General features: G+C 37.3%; 1 protein-coding gene across 1 annotated transcript; it reads right to left on the reverse strand.

Moving 5' to 3' along the window:
- Positions 1-86: 86 nt before the first annotated feature.
- LOC128028768 (prolyl hydroxylase EGLN2) lies at positions 87-18,959 on the reverse strand. The gene is made up of 6 exons (XM_052616090.1): positions 18,531-18,959; positions 16,585-17,895; positions 7,613-7,732; positions 7,373-7,509; positions 4,978-5,045; positions 87-3,357 (listed from the first exon to the last, which is right to left on the reverse strand). Exons 2-6 carry the CDS (start codon positions 17,671-17,673, stop codon positions 3,305-3,307), a joined length of 1,467 nt encoding a protein of 488 aa, XP_052472050.1. The 5' UTR covers positions 17,674-17,895; positions 18,531-18,959; the 3' UTR covers positions 87-3,304.
- Positions 18,960-22,435: the final 3,476 nt, after the last annotated feature.

Here is a 22,435-nt window from a genome sequence, read left to right on the forward strand (position 1 = left end):
TGAGTTATTCTGAAGTATTAAGCAGAATAATGAACCAAATATAGCTATATCAAAGCTAAAGAGAAAAACACCACAGTGCTCAGCTGTACAAAATCGGACACATTTTAATTAAATACTGCAAAACTCAGAAAGTTTAAGCAAACATGTTTTTGTTCTCAGTTTGATTCATTCGGTTTCATACTGTTACACGGCACAAAGCATTTTCTTTCCGTAGCTTCTCATTCACACATCACACATCCTTTGATAAAGTGCTTTACTGTTTCACTTCTCAGGCCATCTATAGCACTCGAGCACAGAACGGCATGCTGGGAAATCTGCTCTGTGCTGTTGTGACTGATGTTCAGAATAGCACGCTTCTCTCATACTGTTTCTGCAATACAGATTATGTATGCTGTGCATGCATACTATGCAAATGTTTGTGTGGAATACCTGGACGGCATGCAACATTTGCCAAAATGTGCAGTATTTGACCACAGCACCCACAATGCATTGTGCCTGACCTTCTTTTTCCAGAGAGACAAATGAATGGGAAGTAAAACCAGGTGCATCTGAATTATATTTATAAATATTAAAATATATATTTATTCATAATGTGAATATATTTATTTTAAGACATTATTACGCAAACCTGATCAAAAAAGCAAAAATGATGAGTTCATTTGATGACAATTTAACATTCTACTAAAATTCTCGCATACTCATTCTTTTAAAAGTTATAAGCCGTGCACAGTGCTCTATTCTGAACATAGCCATCTAGCCAAGCACCTGATGGACTTGCAATGCCCTCTGGGAGATGTAGGCACAAGGGAAGTGCATGTGTGGACACCTGATACAATGAGGCTGTTGTATGTTCCAGGTCACCTGTAAAAACTGTTGCCATAATTTGAGGAGAGCCCCATATCGATCTCTGTAGCTGTACAGCGCCTCTCTGAGGCAGGGAGGAGATAAGTCAGCTCTCAGGTAAGTGCATCTCTATAGAAAGACCCTTTAAAGTCAGCATGCAGCAGTATCGGCCTAATGCACTAAATTAAAAAGGTCACCCTGTTTTGACATTTTGTTACATTTGCAAACTCTAGCTGTGAATTATAACCTGGAAACTGAGTGGTGAAATCACTTGAGCCACAGCTAGTCCTTGTCACTATTTTCTGGGCAAACATAGTTTTTTTCTATGCAAATCAGGATGAAGAATGTGCCAGATAGCACGTAACATAGCCATCTACGGAAAGCATTTATTTAAAAGGGATTTAAAAAGGGATTTTATTTCATCAAATGATGATGATGAGCATTCAAATCGGGCATATATCCAGAGACGGCGCAGTCTGGAGCATTTTCAGCATTTTAAAGCTGATTCAGGTGAATGGATTGCCGCGGGGAAGCGATGCTGCAAAACATTTAGGCCTTAATTTAAGATTTATTTTATTTGAAACACATATAAAATTTGCGTTCATTTAGTTTACACAGTTTTAAACACAAACAAATTAATAAATGGAATGTGATGCATATTTGTCAGTCATAAATGAAACCGGTAAGAATCATGTAAAAACACATTGCATTGTTTATTATTAACTATTTGCATCTATTCAATCTTATCTTAACAAGTATATTAATAAAATGCATTTATTCAAATTGCTTAGGATTAGCATACACCTGTTTATTGCAAAAACTATTATATTTATTCAGTCAAAATGTATGGTTAACATGGTTAAAACATGGCTAGGTTTAGAACAAGCAACTATTAAGTTAGTTCAAATTTATGAGATAGAAAGAAATTGGATTTATTCATGATAAATATATTAACCTGGTTATTTTGTCTTTAAAACAGTCAGTTTATTAGTGCCGTTACATAAATATTATGTATTAAATATGTATTATGTAATAAAATGTGTTTATTTTATGTATGACTGACAGTTATGCATCCCATTAAGTTTATTAGTTTATGTTAAAACCTCAATAAAATAAAATAAATTTGGATTTTACATGCAATGCAATTAAGACCTACAGTTATAGTTAGGAATGTATAATATATCGGTGCCATATTGGGTATCTGCCGATATTAAATATTTTTTAATTAATCTGTATTTTGTATTTATTTGTATAGCTCCTTTTCTGCATTATTATATTTAGTTTTCTTTGCTTCAACACTTGAAATTCTTAATAATTTGATAACTGTTGAATGTAATCATATTTCATACTGTACAAAATGTTGTGACGCCCAAATTTTACTTTTAGCATTAAAATGATTCAATTCAGTTTTTAGTGTTTTACATTTTTAATGTATGATCACAAAACAGTATATAATTTTAATATTTATATCCATTTATCGGTTATCAGCTTATAATTAGACAATTATTATCACTTTTCATTATCGGACAGAATTGTATTATCAGTGCATCAGTTTACAGTCCCAGCAAAGTAGACAAAATTGAGACGGGACTGTTCACAGGGGAAACAGCCTGGATGCGTATATTAAAGTTAAATTAGTTTTTTATTTGAGGCAGCGTCTTCAAAGCACAACTCTCCTGGAGCGAAACTACACAGAGAAAATACACCGAGATGTGAAGAACTGGCAAAGACAACTATCAAAAAACAGTGCAAAACCACATCCTATGTTATCGGCCCTAAAGTCTGCTGCAAACTGAGAAACCATGGCGAGCGAATTTGCTTTCCAGGCTACCAGATTTGCGTAATTCCTGCAGCAAAGCGTTGCGTGAAAACTGACGCCATCAGAGGGCGCTGTTCTTTGCGAATGAATTCACCCTGAATGTTTCCTAGTGCTCAGGATCAATTGTAAGGGATTGTGTCCACTGAAGCATTCGTGTATAACGTGATTGTTGGTTATTTTGTCAGTTTCCATGATCTAGCTGGGCTTTGGCGTAAGTCAGATCTCTGTGTTAAGCTGGTTACACATTCATGGGGCTAAACAGGATATGACAAAGGCCACTGGAAAATCTCATCTACCCACTTACACACAGAGGTGTAGCGTAGGCTGATTTTAGAAACTGTAATTATTATTAAATACAGTTATTCGTCAAAATACTAAAGTAACGCATGTTTGTTTGTGACGTTTCTGCTGTAGAAAAGATGGCCAATCCTGCTAGCGTTTCAGGGTCATGGCCATCGAGTCTGAGATATATCGGTTTATGCTGTACATTTAAAGACAGTCCCGATCAAATCAATGGTTTTGTTGGATGTTCGAGGCCACAGAAAGAGACGTGATTGTTGGGCCGTTTGCATCTCCTCTTGAAAACGGCGCCACACACATCGACGGGACACATTTCACTCGTGTTCACTCGTATACTGAGATTCAGGTCTTGCTGCTCTGAGTGACGGGCACTTTAACTCCTTTCTGTCCTGTAGCTGTGAAGGACAGAGAGAGAGAAGATATTTAATGATGGACAGAAGGCAAATTCAAGTCAGACAACTAAAGACAGATTTGAACAGGCTGAGAACCAGCTGTCAACGTTTACTCAGCATAACATTGACACTAAAATAGACAGAAACAGAAATGTTTAAATAAATCCATGTTTAAAAATAAGTTTAACGACAGCCAACGTTTTATCAAAATATCTCTCTGCATCACCGTAGCGGCATTTTGAAGAATATCCGCTGAACGCAAGCAGCGTACGCTCTTCTGTGTCAGCTCTTCTGTTTTCGTTCACTTTAAAGCATAAAAACATGTACAAAATGTATCCTTTTGTCGTGGCTGACATAGAAAAGAGCATACACTGCTTGCGTTCAGCGGATATTCTCCAAAATGATACACAGAGGAGACGAATTGTTGAATAAAGTCATTATTTTTGTTGTCTTCACATACAAAAAGTTTTCTCGTTGCTTCATAACGTTACGGTTGAACCACTGATGGCAGATGGACTATTCTGAGGATGTATTTCATACTTTTCTGGACCTTGACAGTTACTTGGCAGTCTATGGGATAGTCACAAGCCTCCCGGTTTTCATCCAAAATATCTTAAAGGGGACCTATTATGCAAATGTTTTGAAGAAGATGGTGCTTCAACTCTACCGAAATTCATTTATATCTACACGAGTCATTTACACCGGACTGCTTTGTGAATGAGGGTCAGTTTAAAGCAGTTTTCGCACAAAAGTTTCTCCTGAAGGATGGAACAGTTCCAACTGTTCGTGATCCAGCTACACCTCCAGAAGAAGTAAGTATCACGCGTTAGTTTTCCAAATTGCCTTTCTGGTGACCTTCATGTCTCTCTGTAAGGCTAATGTTGCTAAAGCTACCACTGTCTGTCTGTTTTCACTGACGCTGCCTTCACGTGCTGCCAGAATGAGCGTGAATAGGAAACTGGGAGTTAAAATTGCATATGAAAGCAATGTGAAGTTGACCGCTGGAATTAGTCGAGCTCATAATCACAAGTGGGGCTTGTAAAATTTGTAGTAGCATGCAATGGCACCATGAGTTATTTTTTATCATGCCGTGCTCCCATCTGTGTTATTCATAAAGTGTATTTTTTTTGTACAGTACAACAGATGACTGATTTTTAGACCGAGTGTGTTTTCTGTAAAGATAACTGGCTTGTACTAACAGTGGAGTGTTCATTGACGGGTTCTTGAGCTCTTGAAGCTCCGCCCTCTTCCCCGGAGCACCAGCTCATTTGCATTTAAAGGGGAAGACATGAAAATGATGTGTTTTGGCTCATACCCTAAAAGTGGCAATTTTAACAAGCTATAAAAATTGATCTGTAAAGTATTTTGAGTTAAAACTTCACATAGACACTCTGGGGACATCAGAGACTTATTTGACATCTTGTGAAAGGGGCATAATAGGTCCCCTTTAAAATGTGTTCTGAAGACGAACAAAGCTCATCCGGTTTTGGAACGACATGGGGGTAAAGTGATTAATGACAAAATTTTCATTTTGGGGTGGAGTATCCCTTCAAGGCAAACTGAAAACATGTAGTGAGAAAACAGCCTAAGCCACAAGTTTCTTTTAAAAGGTCTGAAACTCACCCAGTCTGTACTTCTCCTTAGCTTCAGCCCGCTCTTTTGCATCAAAGTACCAAACAGTGATGGCGTAGCTGTGGGAAGAGAAAAATTAATTCAGTCAGACAGTATGATGATCATATATGGATCTGATTATCCCAAGGCAGTGGTTTAGCAACTGTGATTGGGAGTTTTTTTTTTTTTTACATGCCCTTATTGTATAGTTGTATTTTATATTTGATCTAGATTTGTAGGCTCTAGTGTTAGTGTTATCTGTATGCACCAGGGGTCTGAGAGTAAAGCTATTTCAATTCTCTGTATGTAGACCTGACTTGACTTGACTGGAGTCTGAGATGTGTAGATTCATTGTGTGGATAAAGCACAGATAGGGTTAATGCTAGTAAAGCGACTCGTTTGTTTATTCCTGGCTCTCTCCTACCGGCACGAGCGCACAAACTGAAACAACGGCCTCTTGCAAGCAGGAAGCACGCACTTCCTGTGCCCCACCTCGCCCCCCAGCTGTGATGGGGGTTGAAACACCACGATCCTCATCCTAAATGTAGATAGTAATGTAAAATGTTTTTGATTGTTTTACTAGGAAGGGATGAGCCAAAAATACAGAGTTTAATTTGTTTCATCAAACTCATTTCAACACAGACCCTCTTCCCGAGGAAGAGCAGCTGCAGGTGCGGCATTTAAAGAGCTCAACCAAATCAAACCGTAGTGTTCGCAGCGCTACGAGAACAATGGCAGTGGATAAGGTGTGTGTGTTTGGATAGATCAACATCCAATAGATGAGAGGTTATGAGAACTGTAGGACTGCAGTTTTTACCACATGACATTAAACAGCCTGAAATAACCTTTCCCTTTCATAAAAACAGATTGTTTTTGTCGTTGGTGGTGTTTAAATAGAAACAATAATAAATGAGTTTGATATCATTAAGTATTTCATTTTACTGATTTATGAGATACCGTTATGATAAAAGGATAGTTGTACCACCCTGACATTATTACATAATTACAAATTCTCCAAAATAAACAAAATGTAATTTTAATTCATACATTAAAAATATCATCATCACAGAATTTAAAAAAAAAAAAATAAAAAAAAAAAAAAAATAATATATATATATATATATATATATATATATATATAAAATAAAAATAAAATAATAACAATAATAATAATAAAAAATTAACAATTTAAGGCAATTAACTGACATAAGTTTCAATACTAACACTATTAAATCGTTATAAATTACTACAAAATAGTAAATATAATAGTAATAAAAAATACAATATAAAACAAATCTAAAAATAAAATGTAAATTTAAAACAGAAATATAAAAACAAAAGGTAATTCATAATATGAATATATTTAATATATTTATATCTAAAACATATGACTAAAACAGTGCATAAATAATACTTAAAGGGGGGGTGAAATGCTATTTCATGCATACTGAGTTTTTTACACTGTTAAAGAGTTGGGTTCCCATGCTAAACATGGACAAAGTTCCAAAAATTAAGTTGTACATTTGAAGGAGTATTTTTGTTCCCAAAATACTCCTTCCGGTTTGTCACAAGTTTCGGAAAGTTTTTTTCGAGTATGGCTCTGTGTGACGTTAGATGGAGCGGAATTTCCTTATATGGGTCCTGACGCACTTCTGCCGGAAGAGCGCGCGCTCCCGTATAGCAGAGCATTGAGAGCACAACAGACATTCACTGATCAGAGCGAGAGCGTCGCGAAATGTCACAAAAGGAGTGTGTTTTTGATTGCCAGGGCAAGACAACCCTGCACAGATTACCAAAGAAAAAACAGCATTAAGGGACCAGTGGATGGAGTTTATTTTTACAGAGCATCAACGGAGTTGTGCAAGTGTTTTTGTTTGTTCCCTGCATTTCGAAGATGCTTGTTTTACAAACAAGGCCCAGTTTGACGACGGATTTGCATATCGTTTATTTCTTAAGGATGATGCAATCCCAACGAAAAAGATCTGATTCTGGATCATAAATAAACGGCTGAATCTGACTGTAAGCCATGGTTTGTTTTGGATGATGTTTTTTTCCTCAAGTTAATGTCACAGCTTCCAAACGCTCTCAACGCAAAAGCACTCGTGATTCTTTAGCTCCGCCCACACGTCACGCCTCCAGTCACTCGTGTTTTTCCGGGAAAAATCGGTAAAGACTATTTTTCTCTTATGAATATAATAAAACTAAAGACTTTTTGGAGTTATGAAGGATGCAGTACTACTCTATAGGTACTCAAGATTAACAGGATATTGAGTGAAAACGAGCATTTCACCCCCCCTTTAAATAGCACAACATTGGATGTATGAATTGGATTTTTGTAATGTATTTTTGAAGCCCCCTGGCTCTATGTGAGTGACTGTAGCACTGTACACACTGTGTGTGGACTCACCGAGTGGCAAAAGCTGGTTTCACCTCATGTGGGTTCCGGCGATCTGACCAGAAAATGAGCAGACGGTCAAAGAAAGGCTCGATGTTGGCTACAACATTACGACCTTCAGGGAAGATCTGCAATAGACCTCCATGAACCTGGGTAAACAGATCAAAAACAAATGGAAGAAATGGATAAGAGACGACTCCCCTCCTCACTAATCAAGCACCAGAAAGAGTAAACGCAGGGTGCATCCCAAACCTTAGCATCCCAGTCCTTGTTCAGATAGTAGATGCAGGTTATGCAGCGTCCGTCGCCGTTCGGATTGTCCACATGTCGCACATATCCTGCTCCATTTCCAGGATAACATGCAACCATGGCCTGGTTTTGCAGAAGAGAGGGAGGTTTTAGGATGATTAACAATCAAATGAACACATTTCGTGACCCTGTTCATGAAGAGCCAGATATTAAAATCTGTTCTGGCTGCTATGGCCATATTATGCTAATGTGCTAAATGCTACAAGAACACCTAGTTAGAGTATGTCTGCCTGACCGCACACAGACCGCCGTTATCATCCAGTGCGGTTTATAACCACGAGCATGTGGCTCATAGTCTGATATGATAAATGACATACCGGACGCTCATGGTAAGGTGAAATAATAAACACAAGGTTATTTCATAACAGACGCCTGACAGCTTAAAATAAACATTTCTGTTAGGGTTAATGATTAACACTGCTGTTTTTGTGTCTAGATCTCTTACTTCTTATAAAAAAATAAATAAAAAAAGCCATACTAAGATAATTAAATACACTGTTTATATGGGCAACATCAGTCTGAGTTTTCTTTTCTATTCATATTATTAGTAGTTGTATTTGCTTTACTCTACTAAGGAGTGTTCTTTCTCTATTGAATGTCTAATTAATGTGCATAAGTTTGTCACGAGATGAGCTAGAACAGGAAATCGAAGCGTGAGACAGGAAAATGTATAATGTCAGCGTTCTTAGAAACGCATCTGGAGGGACATAGTTAGACACCTTAAATGGACGTGTGTGTTGAATGTGCATTATGACTGGATGAGGTCAAAGCATCCGGATTCGGTGAAGGTATAAATGTTGAGTTGGGGTTGTCACACACTGCAGCTTTTCTTGCAAGAAAAAAAAAAAATCTTCAAAACTTTTGTCTCATACCTTTATTGAAATAGAAAGTTGCCACAATAGACTGTTCGGGGGGGGGGGGGGGGGGGGGGGATGGGTCAACAAAGCACCTAGAGCATAAGGCTTGGCATAGAGCTCAGTTTTGGCACGGTTTCTGCTCTGGCTGATATTAGGCGTTCCTGGGCTGGATGATGGTGGAGATGTTAAAAGGGGTCTGTTTCGGCAGGATTGTGAGGCATCAGGGTGCTCTGTGAGCTGCGGCTCTGAGATATGGTCAGAGAGAGGAACTCTCCTAACCCTTATCTCAGGCTTTATCACTGGATCACAGCATAGTGGTAACGTGTGTCACATGGGTTAAACGGCAGCACTTGGGCAGACAGTGGCACATCAGCCCACCTCTCTTTCACAGCCGGCATGTGCTACGGCAAAAGGTCTGTTTGAAGATCAGCAGAAGTGATTGTGCACTATTCTCTTAAAGGGACAGTTCACCCAAAATGAAAATTCTGTCATCATCTACTGACTGTCTTGTCGTTCCAAACCTGTTTGTCTTTCTTTCTTCTGCGGAGCATGACGATATTTTCAAGTATGTTGGCATCCACGGTTTTAGCGACCATTGCATCGATAAGTACGAGTTAACATGTTTCACATAAGAAAGAAAATCAAACAACTGGGGAGGACAGAAGTGTTTGTCATGATAACAGAAATGTTACGTTTTCATAAAGTTAAGTTTTTCTTCGTTTCTTTCTTTTTTTCTTTTTTTTTTTTTTTTGCGCAGGAGTGCAATGGCAAGGTTCAATCTACATTGCTAAACCAACACCCCCCACGTGATTATGCGGAGTATGACTGCTTTAAACTAACATTGGCAACCAAATCTTTCACTTTCACTGTCAACATAATGCATTTAACACGGCCCCGTTCATTAACATTGGTAGGGTTAGTAAACATAATTAATTGCATAAAAGGATTATTCATCAGATTACACATTTCTAAATAAGTTTCTAAATCTGACGAGCACAGATAACAGTCTGGAGCTGCTTTGACTGGATCTGTGCTTGGCTTCTCTCATAACTAGATTAGAGGACTTCACCTTCTCTGGCAGACCGAAGGCTTTTCACAGGAGGCCAAATATGACACCCAAACTGAACAGAGAAAAGCTCAATTATCCAGTTAGAAAGAACAAAAAAGTGGGCACACACACACACACACAGCTAAAAGGCTCATTGCAGTCATCAGTGTCTTTACAGCCAACACACTCACCCAAAATGTCTGTCTCTCAAGTAAAGATTTGGGAAATCTGATCTATTCTAGTCAAATGGTTCACGCAATGCCAGATAATCCATGACGAATAGTCTGTCAAATATAAGTGATGCTGTGACCATGTCATTAATGAGCTATTTGATATTCTTTGGTTGTTTTATGGTTAACATGCGCAGTTCCTTAAAACCACATTGTTTTGATCATGTAAGAACCTTTCAAGCCTTGATAGTCAGATGGATATTGAGCACAGGTTGTGCTGAGATAAGAGTGTTAACCTGATGATGAGAGTACACAGGATTAGTAGGACATGAGGGTTAGATAAGGACACACACACAGAGAGAGAAACATCAGGACTACAAAAAAAACTAATTCAGAGTAGAAGAAAAGTGGAATTTACCTTTGAACTAATTGACGTTTAATGCAGTTTTATTTATTGGCATTTTTACACCACACCATTAGTTTTGTAACTTCAAATCAAATCAATAACATGCATCATTTAAGTTTCTCATTTATGATGCTTCATTATATTGTCCCACAGAAATTGAAAAAAAACGAATTACATTTTTTTTTATGAAGGATTTATAAATTCCTCCTGCTTACCATTGAAACAGTGTTCCTTTAATATATCTTTACATTTAATATGGCCCATAATAATTTTTGTACATGTGTAGAGTATGTGTAACCTTGTGGAAAAAGTAGTGCACTTAACTGCATTGAATGTGCACTTCAAATACATTTTTTTTAAAAACAACTATATTTGTAGATGATAAACTTCAACATCATCACTGCATATGCATAACTAATTAGTGACATAGTGTCATAGTGACAGCCAAGTATAGTGACCCATACTCAGAATTCATGCTCTGCATTAAACACATCCAAAGTGTACACACACAGCAGTGAAAACACACACACACACACACACACACCGTTAACACACACCCAGAGCAGTGGGCAGCCAGTTATACCAGTTAAAAAAGTAAAGCTAATTGCATTTTATAAAAAGTTGAATCCATGCAATTAACATGCAATTAGGGTGCATTATGTTCAGTTCAGTTCACACATATGTTTATTCTTTTAAAAGTATATTATTTCTGTGAACTTTTTTAAAAGTATGCTTCTTTTTTAAAAGTGTACTTCTTTTTCACCATTTTGGTGGATTATCTAAGACGTTTATATGAACCACAATTCTGATTAATACAGTCATATGGCAGCTGTCAAATTCAGATTTCTAGAAACCAGAATATTGAATGAATCAATGGGTTGAAAGGTATTCTTACATAATCAAAATACAAACAAATCCTTCTTATTATGCACATGCCATTTTTAGAAACCACTTGCTTCATCTAGAACCCAAAATTTCCTAAATATTTCCATCTATGTCACTGGGTTGTGGTCGGAAACGTTGGAATATTTGTCCAGTCGAAACTGTCTCCCGTTCAATCCCACAGTACACCACTGAACTTCTTCACTGCAGAGGAAAAGACTGAGCTGAAGCGTTGAGTTACTCGATTTCCTCTCTACACCTTTCTACTATTGTATATCCTAATCTAATTATCCCTGAAAAAGACTAAGTATTTTAAATCTTTTAAGTGTACGAATGCAAATAAAGTAATGCTTGTGATGTTTTGTTTGGCTGGTTCCTCTCTCTCTGGGAGGGGTGTGTGAAGTCTGCCATGTGGCTGATGCTGGTACTCACTGTTCCCTCCTTTTTATCCTTTCCCCTGCCACGTCTTCCCTTCGTCTAAAATCAAATGGTTTCTATGCATACTAGAATGAAACCAGGACCTTTCTCTGAAAGCACTGGATTAGAGAGAAAGGAGCACCCACGCTCATTCTCCTGCAGCATACAACGTGCTACGTGTCTTGGGTAATGGTGGGAAATATTTTGGCTGGCTCAAAAGTAACGGGTCTGATAAGGCTCGGAAGAGGAGACGGAGAGGAAAAAAGAGAACTAATGGGAGGGTTGATTAAGGACAATCAGCGCATTTTACAATAGACAATTTACATAGCCTTGATTTAACCGGTTCAACATATTTCTATAATCAAATAGCGCTATCAGCACTCCAAAATTATCTAAATATTAGGCTTTCAACAACTAATTAATAATGAAAATGAAAACAGTAGACGATGTGGCATTCAAATAAACAGCAACACACTGATAACCATCAGCCTTTGATAAACACCCGACAATTCAAGTGAACTGTGTTTACATGCGTTCTTAAGATCACTTGGGCTTTATCCGGTTTTGTTATCAAACCTAAACAAACACGTAGACAATGAATTAGCTGCTAGAATGAAGATTGTATTCGAGGTTTCGGCTTGAAAGATATTTGTGCCAGCTGTGACCTCTACACAATTAAGGCATTTATTGTGATCTAAAATATTGTGACGTTATTGAGCATAAATACTGCAAGACTATAAACACCCTCGTTGATTAGATGATCTTGTGCTTGGGGTTTATATGTATAGTTAACATATTACTAGTGCACAAAATGTACACTATATATTTACATATTTAGTTTTTATATCCATGTTTGAAGGATAATGACAATGTGGAAATAGCTTGGTCTATTTACGCAACCGGGACAGTAAGATTTATTAAATGAAATGAATCGTTTTATTAAGCACGGACTGAATCAGCAGTGACAATAAAGACTTTTAATATAATGGTTGCTGAAAATTCAGCTTTGCCGCCACGTTATATTGTTTATAGTAGGTACTAGAGTTACTAGATACTAGAGTTGCATCGTACTTCCCCGTGTCTAATTTCGTCTGCATAAGACATAAGATTGGTGACGTGGATGCTGAACGCCAGCACACAGAATTGATGAAGGATGTCCATGGTAAACACTCACATTTCCAAGCCCCTTCCTCCCCTGCCCGGGAGAGTTAGTGGTGGCAACTGGCAAGTCTAAACTGATTTGACCTTATCCAAGTCAATTACAATCGTTACTCAGATCGAGGCTGTAAGTGAACAAGCAAAGAGTATCGCAGGGGACCAGGCTATATCTGTGCAAGCCACATAGTCACAGTCAAATAATGCTGCAGGTCAGAGGCGGCATAAATGCATTAGAATGCATTTGTAGAAAATGTAAAAGTTGCCAGAAAATGGGACATTTTGCCCGTGTGTGTCGATCGACTGAAAACACGTTCAGTGCATGAGATCCAACAGAGTACTGTTCTTTACATGCATGACAAGCAACAACAATTAAGATTGCTTGCCCTGTTTCCACAACAGCTTCTGACACTGTAGAGGATGAGTTGATCCGTCTCCAGCCGATATCACGGTAACTTTAATTCTGTGCCTCTTCAGACACCTTTAGACACATAACACACTAACTTGCACCGATCCCTGTATTGAATTGTTTACCCCTCACTGTGTCTAGAGATACTGCGGTTTCCAAAAGAGGGGTAATTAATAAAAACTGATGTGTCTCCCTGGGTTTCCCCAATCGTTGTCACGCAAAAGAAAATGGGTGGCATCCGCTTGTATCAATTTAGAGAACCCAATTAAGCTATCATTACTGAGAGTTATCCATTGCAACTACCACATATGAGTTGCTCTAACTACTCACTGCGCATACCATACATATCTTGCTCCTGTATCCTTACATCATTAGTGTTAGTGATGCCTGCACATGAGGGGCACCAGGGCATCATATGCTGTTAGCAGCGGCTACATGATCTATACTGGTGGCAGCAGATGGATGACTCGGTCGCACGTGTTATCTCCTCTTGTCAACTGTGTCAAGTGTCAGACAAAACCGCAGAAAGTACACCCTGCCCCACTGCAGCCTGACTGAACAGAAGACTCGTGCCTCTCCTCCCTCAATCGCTCTAATGAAAGAGCTGCAGTGGACATGCTGACACCGTCTGAAAATTCATAAAAAGGTCATGCAGATCAGGTTTCTAATGGCAACAGCAATGGACGGGCTGTGATTACAACAGGCATGTCCACATGGTCCTGAGCTGCATTCACAAAACTCCCGCAGCCATAAAAATGACTCAGATACAGAGACTCAATGCATTGACGCTACACTAGTAGTCGGAATATTTAAGATTAAGAATGTTTCAGGTTTTTGGAAGAAGTCTCTTATGCTCACTCTGCATTCATTTGATCAAAAATACAGTAAGACTAATATAATAGTATAAAGACTGAAGTATAATTTAAAATATCTATTTTATATTTTAACGTTTTAAAATATATTTTTTCCTGCAAAGTTGAATTTTCGGCATCATTGCCACATGATCCTTTAGATAATTTGGAGCTCCGTTATTATCAATTATTATTAGTGCTAAGTAAAAAAAAATATTCTTATTATTTTCATCTTTGAAAACCATTGTTTCTGCTTAATATTTTTTAGGATTTTTTTTTTGATGAATAATAAGTAAAAAAAAAAAGTATTAAATGCGGTTACTTTTTTAACATAATGTGTTTACTGTCACATTATTTTGTTTAATTTAATTTATTGCAGCCTTGTTGGATAAAATACATAATTTCAATCAAACTTTTGAATGATAGTGTAGCATGGTTTCTTCAAAAATATTAACCAGCAGAGCTGTTTTCAACATTGATACAAAGAAATGTTTCTTGAGCAGTAAATTATGATTTCATTAAATGATTAAAATGATTTCTGAAGGATCATGTGGCTGATGCTTTGCATCACATGGATAAATTACATTTTAAAATATATATTCAAATAACAAACAGTTATTTTTTAATAAACTTCCACAATATTGCCATTTAACTGTATTTTGCATTAAATAAATGCTAGCTTGGTGAGCATTAGGGACTTTACATTCACGTCCGACAGAACCGATGCTGCACTTTGAGCACATACAGGTCAGAAAGTCTCAATTTCAACCTGACCAAAAATGTAATTCTCATTTTCAGATCCAGGGTTTGTTTTTGCGATTTTTATCTGATAAGCTCTGATACGTCTCACGTGTACAATAAGGATACTGTATATACAAGCGTGGACACACACCTTACACGCAAGCGATGCACTTTAGTGGCAGTAAGAATATGTTGTTTGTATATGGGCTAGAGATAGAGACTGACAGAGGAGTCTTCAAAGCCAGAGAAACACTGATCTGGGATCAGATAAGACTGCATTTCTCAGACTGCAAGTTGAGAACAGTGGAACAGTGAGAAACACAAGACAGTCAATATCTTGTCTGATACACTCAACCGCAACTTCCTGAATGCATTTTTGCACCACTGACAGTGTGTGCCAGTTTTAGCCCTAAAGTAATAGCTAAGCTAGCATCTACTGAAACACTACTGAATAAAGGGGAAAGTTGTCACACATAATGTTGGCTAGATCTCTGAAAGTAAAAAAGCGAGGTAAAATTTGTGAATTTTCAGCTAAATTTTGTACTTCAAAAGATTTCCATTGACCATTGTCAATAGTGTAGTGATAGACAAAGTAAAACTCACACAAAATCGTTTTCAGATCAAGCAGCTTTCTGTTGGTCGACGCAGTGAATTTGTGTGAAAAACCTGATATGAAACGTTGTGTGGGGAACTTCTTCACCCTTAAAATAAATTTCAGAATACATTGATTTCTATTGAAATGATTAGATACTGCCTGCAAAATTTTATTATTAACAGTAAATGTGACCACAACTTAGGTTACGTTCACGCCTTAGGGCGCAATCATTTTTTGGTATAGCTGTTCACATTGTTGTTTTAAATGTGGCCAATATCAGATTTCAAGTGTGAACAGATCATGGTTCTGAACTGCGCAAGAGAACAATACAAAGTGGGATTGTTGTATGTACTTATGAGTTCTGACGATTGAGTGCACTTCCACTGACTACCATTCACAACTGTCTTGATAACTTTGGGTACGTAAAATCGTCAAATTGACGGCCATGAGTGCAGAATCGTGACGATTCGGGTAAGATTTTAGATCTAAAATGGAAATTTGGTCATCATTGACTCATGATGATGAGTCATGTTGCTCCAAACCTGCATGTGTTTCTTTTTTCTTTTGAACAGATAATAAGACATTTTGAAGAATGTTTGTAGCCAACGTAGCCATTGACTGGGAACTACGGAAGTTAATGGCTACCAGCAACTGTTCGGTTACCAACATTCTTCAAAATATCTTCTTTTGTGTTCCACAGAAGGGAGAAAATCTTTCAGGTTTGGAACAACTTAGGGTTAGTAAATAATAAAACAAAATTCTTTTTTTGGTGAACTATCCCTTTAACAAGAAAGTTTTCAGGTCTTTTAGATGCTCGCTTTTTACCATTGTTTGCTGAAAAGCCTGTTTTATGGTTATTCATTTATAGTTATGTATAGTTTAATTGTGACAACTTACCCAATATAGTTTGTAAATACACTATATCTTATTTATATCAATAATAGTTAAAATTTGAAATAGGCCTAGTTTTTTTTTTTTTTTTCTTTCTTGAAAAGACTCTCTTTGTGCCTATACGGATATTGACTTTCACAAAGTAAAACTACCCAAGACAAATTTAGTAAAATGTGACATCTATTAAGTGTCACCATACTCGTCCAAATAAAAATTATATTTCACCCAAAAATTATAATTCTGTCATCACTTCCTCAACCCTCATGTAATTTCTAACCTCTGTGACTTTCTTTATACTGCTAGAAGGCATATTTTTTAATATCAGTACATTTTTTAAAGTTTTGTTACACCATTGACTTCCATTGCTTTTCAGAATATCTTCGTTTATGTTCCACAGAGGAAAGAAAGCTATAGTTTCGGAGCGACATGAGTAAATGCAAACAGAATTGTAATTTTTAAGCACATATATGCCACCTCATCGCCTCTCGCTCACCTTGGTGCGGCCATTTATGACATAATTCCCCAGCTGTCCATTGGCCGCACTGCGCATGATTGCCTCATCAAAGTGGGCCATGAGGGTCCCGATGTTCTCGCAGCCCGGCTCGTTGCCTTCGACCCAGGCTATCTGGTCTCCACGGATGTTCTTAGATGGGATGTTTTTTTGGCTGACCAACTGGCCTCCTCTAAACTTCCTGCTGTGATTTAGAGTCTCCACTTCCTCCAGAACCTTACTGCCCAGTCGATCGCCCAAGAAGCCATCTTTGACACAGATGCCATAAAACTTCATACAAGGAACTATGTACTGCTGAGCCATGTGCTCTGGAGACCATCCTGCACTGGTGGCCACCGCGGACGGCGTGGACCGCACCTCGGCCTGTCCAGGGGACGCATGGTTCCCTGTAACTTTGTGCCCATTGTGATGGACCCAACTGGGGAATGACATGGAGCTGGGGACACCACCGTTTTTGTGTTGGCAATTGGTTGTAAGGGGTGTAACAGCCCGTGTGCTTTTACTAGAGTCTGTTTTGGAGTCCGTTTCAAGCCTCCTCCTTTTGCATTCAAGCGGAGGGTGGGGTCCATGGGACGTTTCTGAAGAACCGCTAGATCCAGTTCCCGTTGTGGGTAAACCACCATGGGCCCCGAAGTCTCTGTTTTCCTCATCTTTTCTCCTCTGGTGGAGGAGTTGTCTGAATCGCACATCTCCACAAGGCTTCTTCAAAGGCCTGTCCCCATTACCCGTGAAGCCCCCATTGGGGGTCTCCACTAGTCTATTTAGATGTAAACACCCACTTTGCGTATGCGCAGGCGCATCATGATAACTTTCTTCTGCTGTAGGTGAAGGGGATACCATTCCTCCGCCATTATACAAAGGCAAGCCGCTCTTGGACTCCTCCAAAAGCTTGATCCCGGGTCCAGATGTAGACGCATGTCCTGCCAGCAGCTCCTCTGCTGTGGTGGCGTTCAGAACCATTGAACTCACCGCGCGAGACTCACAACAGCCACTGGCGACTCTCTCTTGCGGTGAACAGATCCTCTGGCGTCCTTGTGTGTTTAAAAGGTCCGTGTTTTGCAGTCTCTCCATGTCATGTCGTCTGCTCCTGGATGCGCACGTAGCTCACGTCCAATCCTCATTTTCTGCAGAATGGGCTCTGCTCATGTCTGCCGGGCGGCGCTGTTATCACGGAGCTCCTCGGTAAACTTTCCCAGCACACCATAAATACGGTCCTTTTCTTCGGTTATTACAGAATTAACGATTAACTATTTTCCATGGCTCTTTATTTCCTGGACAAGGGTTTATGAGCGTCTAAAGACAGAGTCACATCGGTTAAGTCACTTAAACATTGTGAAACTAACGCACATCTGCAACAACGCACATACTCTCTGTCATTTTAATAACGTCATATAGGCTAGATGATATGTAGTGTAATGAAACAACAACAATAAACTTTTGGCTGATAATGAAAGAAATAAAATTTTCTTCAGAAAAAAGTCCAAACCGTCATAAACCTAACTGACATACGATAAAACAATCAATTAAAAAATTACGCGTAGCCTATACTGAAAATTAACAAATATGAAAAGAATTTGCCTATATTGAATTCATATGAGAGAGGCCTGTAGATAAAATATGAATACAACGTGTGCAATAAAATATATTTGTAGATGCATATATTTTTAATATAGAAAAGCTTAATGCATAACTATATTTTAACAAAAAATAACGGTATACGTGTAATGAAACACAATTAAACCAGTGAAATGTTCCGGAACCAAATCCATTATTTAAAGACATAATGCTTTTAATATTTAGGCTAATTGTATAATGATATGCATCATGGTAAACTGGTAATATTACTTGTCTGTTTATAAAGTTAAATCAAAATCTTAACTACGAGGAGAGAAATATTGCGGTATTTGGCTTAAGTTACAGCTACTTACCTTTATATGGTACACCCGCTAGAAAAGACCAGCAGCGATTATAAAGAATTTCCAGTGTTTTCTCGCCCATTTCAGATGGTACAAAATAAATAAAACAACGTTTGAACACAGGCAACACTGTGATTTCTGTCCCTACAATCTTTTGATGAACAAAGAGTAAGTACGCTTCGTTTCAGATAAAACAATATGCGGGTGGTGAAATTACATATCCTACTATGGCAAGACTTAGCTCATTAATATTAATCTGACATGCTCTTGAAGCGTCCAATCAAGCAACCTCATTAATATTAACGAGCCCGGTTTTACCCATAGTAGGATTAGTAACCTCACTTCCGGGTGTGACGACGCCCCTCCCTCCTCTTCTCTCTCTCCATGAGCGGCTCTGTCACTTACACGTGCGCACCTTCGCATCACGTGACCCTAAACGCCACAATAACAACAGCGGCGCATCAGAATCAGAACGTCACGCAAAATGTAGTCATAAGAATGAAATAATTCGTTCAAATCTCTCTCTCTCTCTCTCTCTAAATGTATTCTACCATTCTGTTACATGAAGGTAACAGTAAAACTGTACTGAAAACATTTAATAATGTCTTCATCATTTATTTTTGTGACTTTCATTATGACTTTTATGTATATATTTTATTGCCCTCGCCCCCCCGCCAAAAATAAATAAATAAAATAAATAATAATAATAATAATAATAATAATAATAATATATTTATTATATAATAAATATAACTATGAATGGTATAATATAAATGATAAATTATCTGTATTTATAATCTAAATAAATAATCTCAAATAATATTCAATTTAATATTAACATTCATTTAATTTAAAACAACAACATATTTTTATTATTTTATTTTGGAAATGTTTTGGTTTAATTATTATTTCACACACACAAACACACACATGCGCACGCACGCACGCACACACACACACACACACACACACACACACAGTCTTTTCTCATGTTATTCCAAGTAACTAAATGACTCATTCTTCTCTATCCACCAGTCGGCTTAATAGTAATGCAATCTAGCTATGAGTCACTGACTTTCCTGGTAATGCAACACAGGTCATCAGTTTCTAGAGTGTATGAAATCTGACATCTAGAAGAATGATTCCTTCTTTAATCAAATTTTGTGACGTTATCAGTCAATATTGGTCAACAGTTAAAGCACAGAATACAAATAAAAGAGTCTGGAAGCAATGAATGAAGACTACAGTAAGTAGGTTGTGAGAAAACAAAGGTTGTGCGATTTTTCAAAGCTTCCTAGTGTTTTTAACTTCTATAAGCTAAAAATGTCATAACCTAATGTCATAACTCTGTAAATAAACTACGGCATGTGGGCGTTTCCTGTCATCTCATATCAGGAAACCTTAACTGCTTTTTATAGTGGTTGGATAACTGTCTCAATGCCTTTATTGGTTATAATTTAGTGTGTTGGGCAAAGTATCTGTGTGTTTTTTATGCTTGTTAATTTTAATAACTGAAATGGCTATGGTAAAGCAAAAAGATAATGAAGGCAAGGACATTAATATGACATAGTAACATAGATAACAGTAACAGAAAGTTTCTCAGCAAGCTCAAGAGTGCCAGACTGCACGGATACATGTTCTACTCAACTTATAGTATGTATAATCATATTAATATTTTAGCTATTCGTTTCTTTTAGAGTGTGAAACAGTTTGATAATCTGAAAGTGTAGTCCTTTTCCCAGTATAGAAATGTAATCAATAAAAAAATGGTTAATAAAGGTTAAGTGAGTAAGTGGTTTTACAGTAACAGAGAAACACCAAAATAACTTATACACTCTCCACAAGCACATATCAGCAACATTTCATCAACAGTCATAGAAATCCAGAAGAGGGCAGTATTAAGTATTAAATCTAACAGATGCAGATAGCATGATGCTTTTAGCTGAATTACACTATACTACGCCATATTGATTTTCATGTCATTTTTATACACATAAATGTTATGCACATTCAAGACAGTACATGTAAAGAAATGAACAATATGCATTTACTTTTAAATGGTAACATGTTTAGATATATAAGCTTAGCATGTGCAGGATGATGATGCATCAGCTGTTATTACTGTAAAGGGAATGAACAAAATCATATTAATGTTAATTTAAAAAATCTGTAATTTTATTTAGTCAAATAACCGAAAAACCAAAAGACAAAGGAAAATCCCAGTTAAAGAGATTCATCTGAAACGTAAATGTATTCTGCAACATATATAGGCATATGAACGTATGCATTTAGCTGCCAGTATATTATGAGGAAATTAAAGATATGGCAGCAACAGCAACTTTCAAATTGAATAATGTGATGTTTTAAATAAGTGCAAAGATGAAATATTGAATGGTAACTCTGAATTACAATAATTATTACATCTAAAATAAATAAATAAAAACATAATTTCTTGATTTCAGCACAGGGCATAAATCGTTTAACAGTATTGTAAGATAAATAAACAACATATGCATTTCAGTAAAGACACAAAATTCCAGTGCAACTTTTTGTCATTTTTCAGTCAAAATATAATGATGCTGCCACATTAATACTCTTTATATTTTCATATTTTTGACCGTATATTCATTCAAACTTTTGTATTTTTTTCAAATAATCTTCTGATCCTTCAAGAAATGCCTCAGTGTCTGTCAAATATTCAGTGGATAAAATACATCTGAAGACACAAACATGAAGAATGACATGTCACAGTTTATACCTTCACTCAGCTCCTGCGGCTTTAGTTTGTTTTTAGGGCACTACTTCCCTTCACTTAATTCCAGACTGCAAATGCTTGTTACTATAGATTTGTTCGTAGCTCAGTTACAGCTCTTCTGCAGTTGTCTGGGGAATCTTGTCCCATGGAGCATTTGCCAAGCCCTGCTACTTGGCCCCATGGAATTACTTGGAGATTTTAGATTACAGTCTTGTGCATATTTGTGTTTACACATTCTGTTATTATGAAGTAAAAACTTATATCTGTTCGAAAGCACCAAATCCTCTCTCTTTGGCAGCAGAGGTCAGTAAAAAGCCATATTTTTAAATGGAATTTGAATGACTCTTTGGTTTAAATCTTTTCAACTCTGAAGATTTTAAGCATTTTCCAGCAATTAAATGGCTTCTTAGTTCACGGTTCTGGCCGAGTCATTGCATTGAGGAAGACATCATGGTTTAGTTATGCAACTGTTGTCATGATGAGCACACATGATGCACAGGGGAGCTCCTGTGTCAACAGACTATTCCTTACACTAGTAACTTGAAAACGTTGAAGTGTGTCACTGTTAAAACCCAATTTATGTGACTGGTGAAAATTATGCACAGCATTGCACACAGAGTATAAATAATGACATTCAAAATGACCTGAATTTAACCACTTTAAGGTGAAGCTTCAGCATAACTCCACCAGCTGTATTGCAATAGTTAAGCAATGGTTTACTCAAAGTGAAAAATTTCATATACAAACCCGATTCCAAAAAAGTTGGGACACTGTACAAATTGTGAGTAAAAAAAGAATGGAATAATTTACAAATCTCATAAACTTATATTTTATTCACAATACAATATATATAACATATCAAATGTTGAAAGTGAGACATTTTGAAATGTCATAACAAATATTGGCTCATTTTGGATTTCATGAGAGCTACACATTCCAAAAAAGTTGGGACAGGTAGCAATAAAAGACCGGAAAAGTTAAATGTACATATAAGGAACAGCTGGAGGACCGATTTGCAACTTATTAGGTCAATTGGCAACATGATTGGGTTTAAAAAGATCCTCTCAGAGTGGCAGTGACTCTCAGAAGTCAAGAAGGGCAGAGGATCACCAATTCCCCCAATGCTGCAGCGACAAATAGTGGAGCAATATCAGAAAGGAGT

Source organism: Carassius gibelio, chromosome A15 (assembly GCF_023724105.1).
Source record: "Carassius gibelio isolate Cgi1373 ecotype wild population from Czech Republic chromosome A15, carGib1.2-hapl.c, whole genome shotgun sequence".
Taxonomy (NCBI): domain Eukaryota; kingdom Metazoa; phylum Chordata; class Actinopteri; order Cypriniformes; family Cyprinidae; genus Carassius; species Carassius gibelio.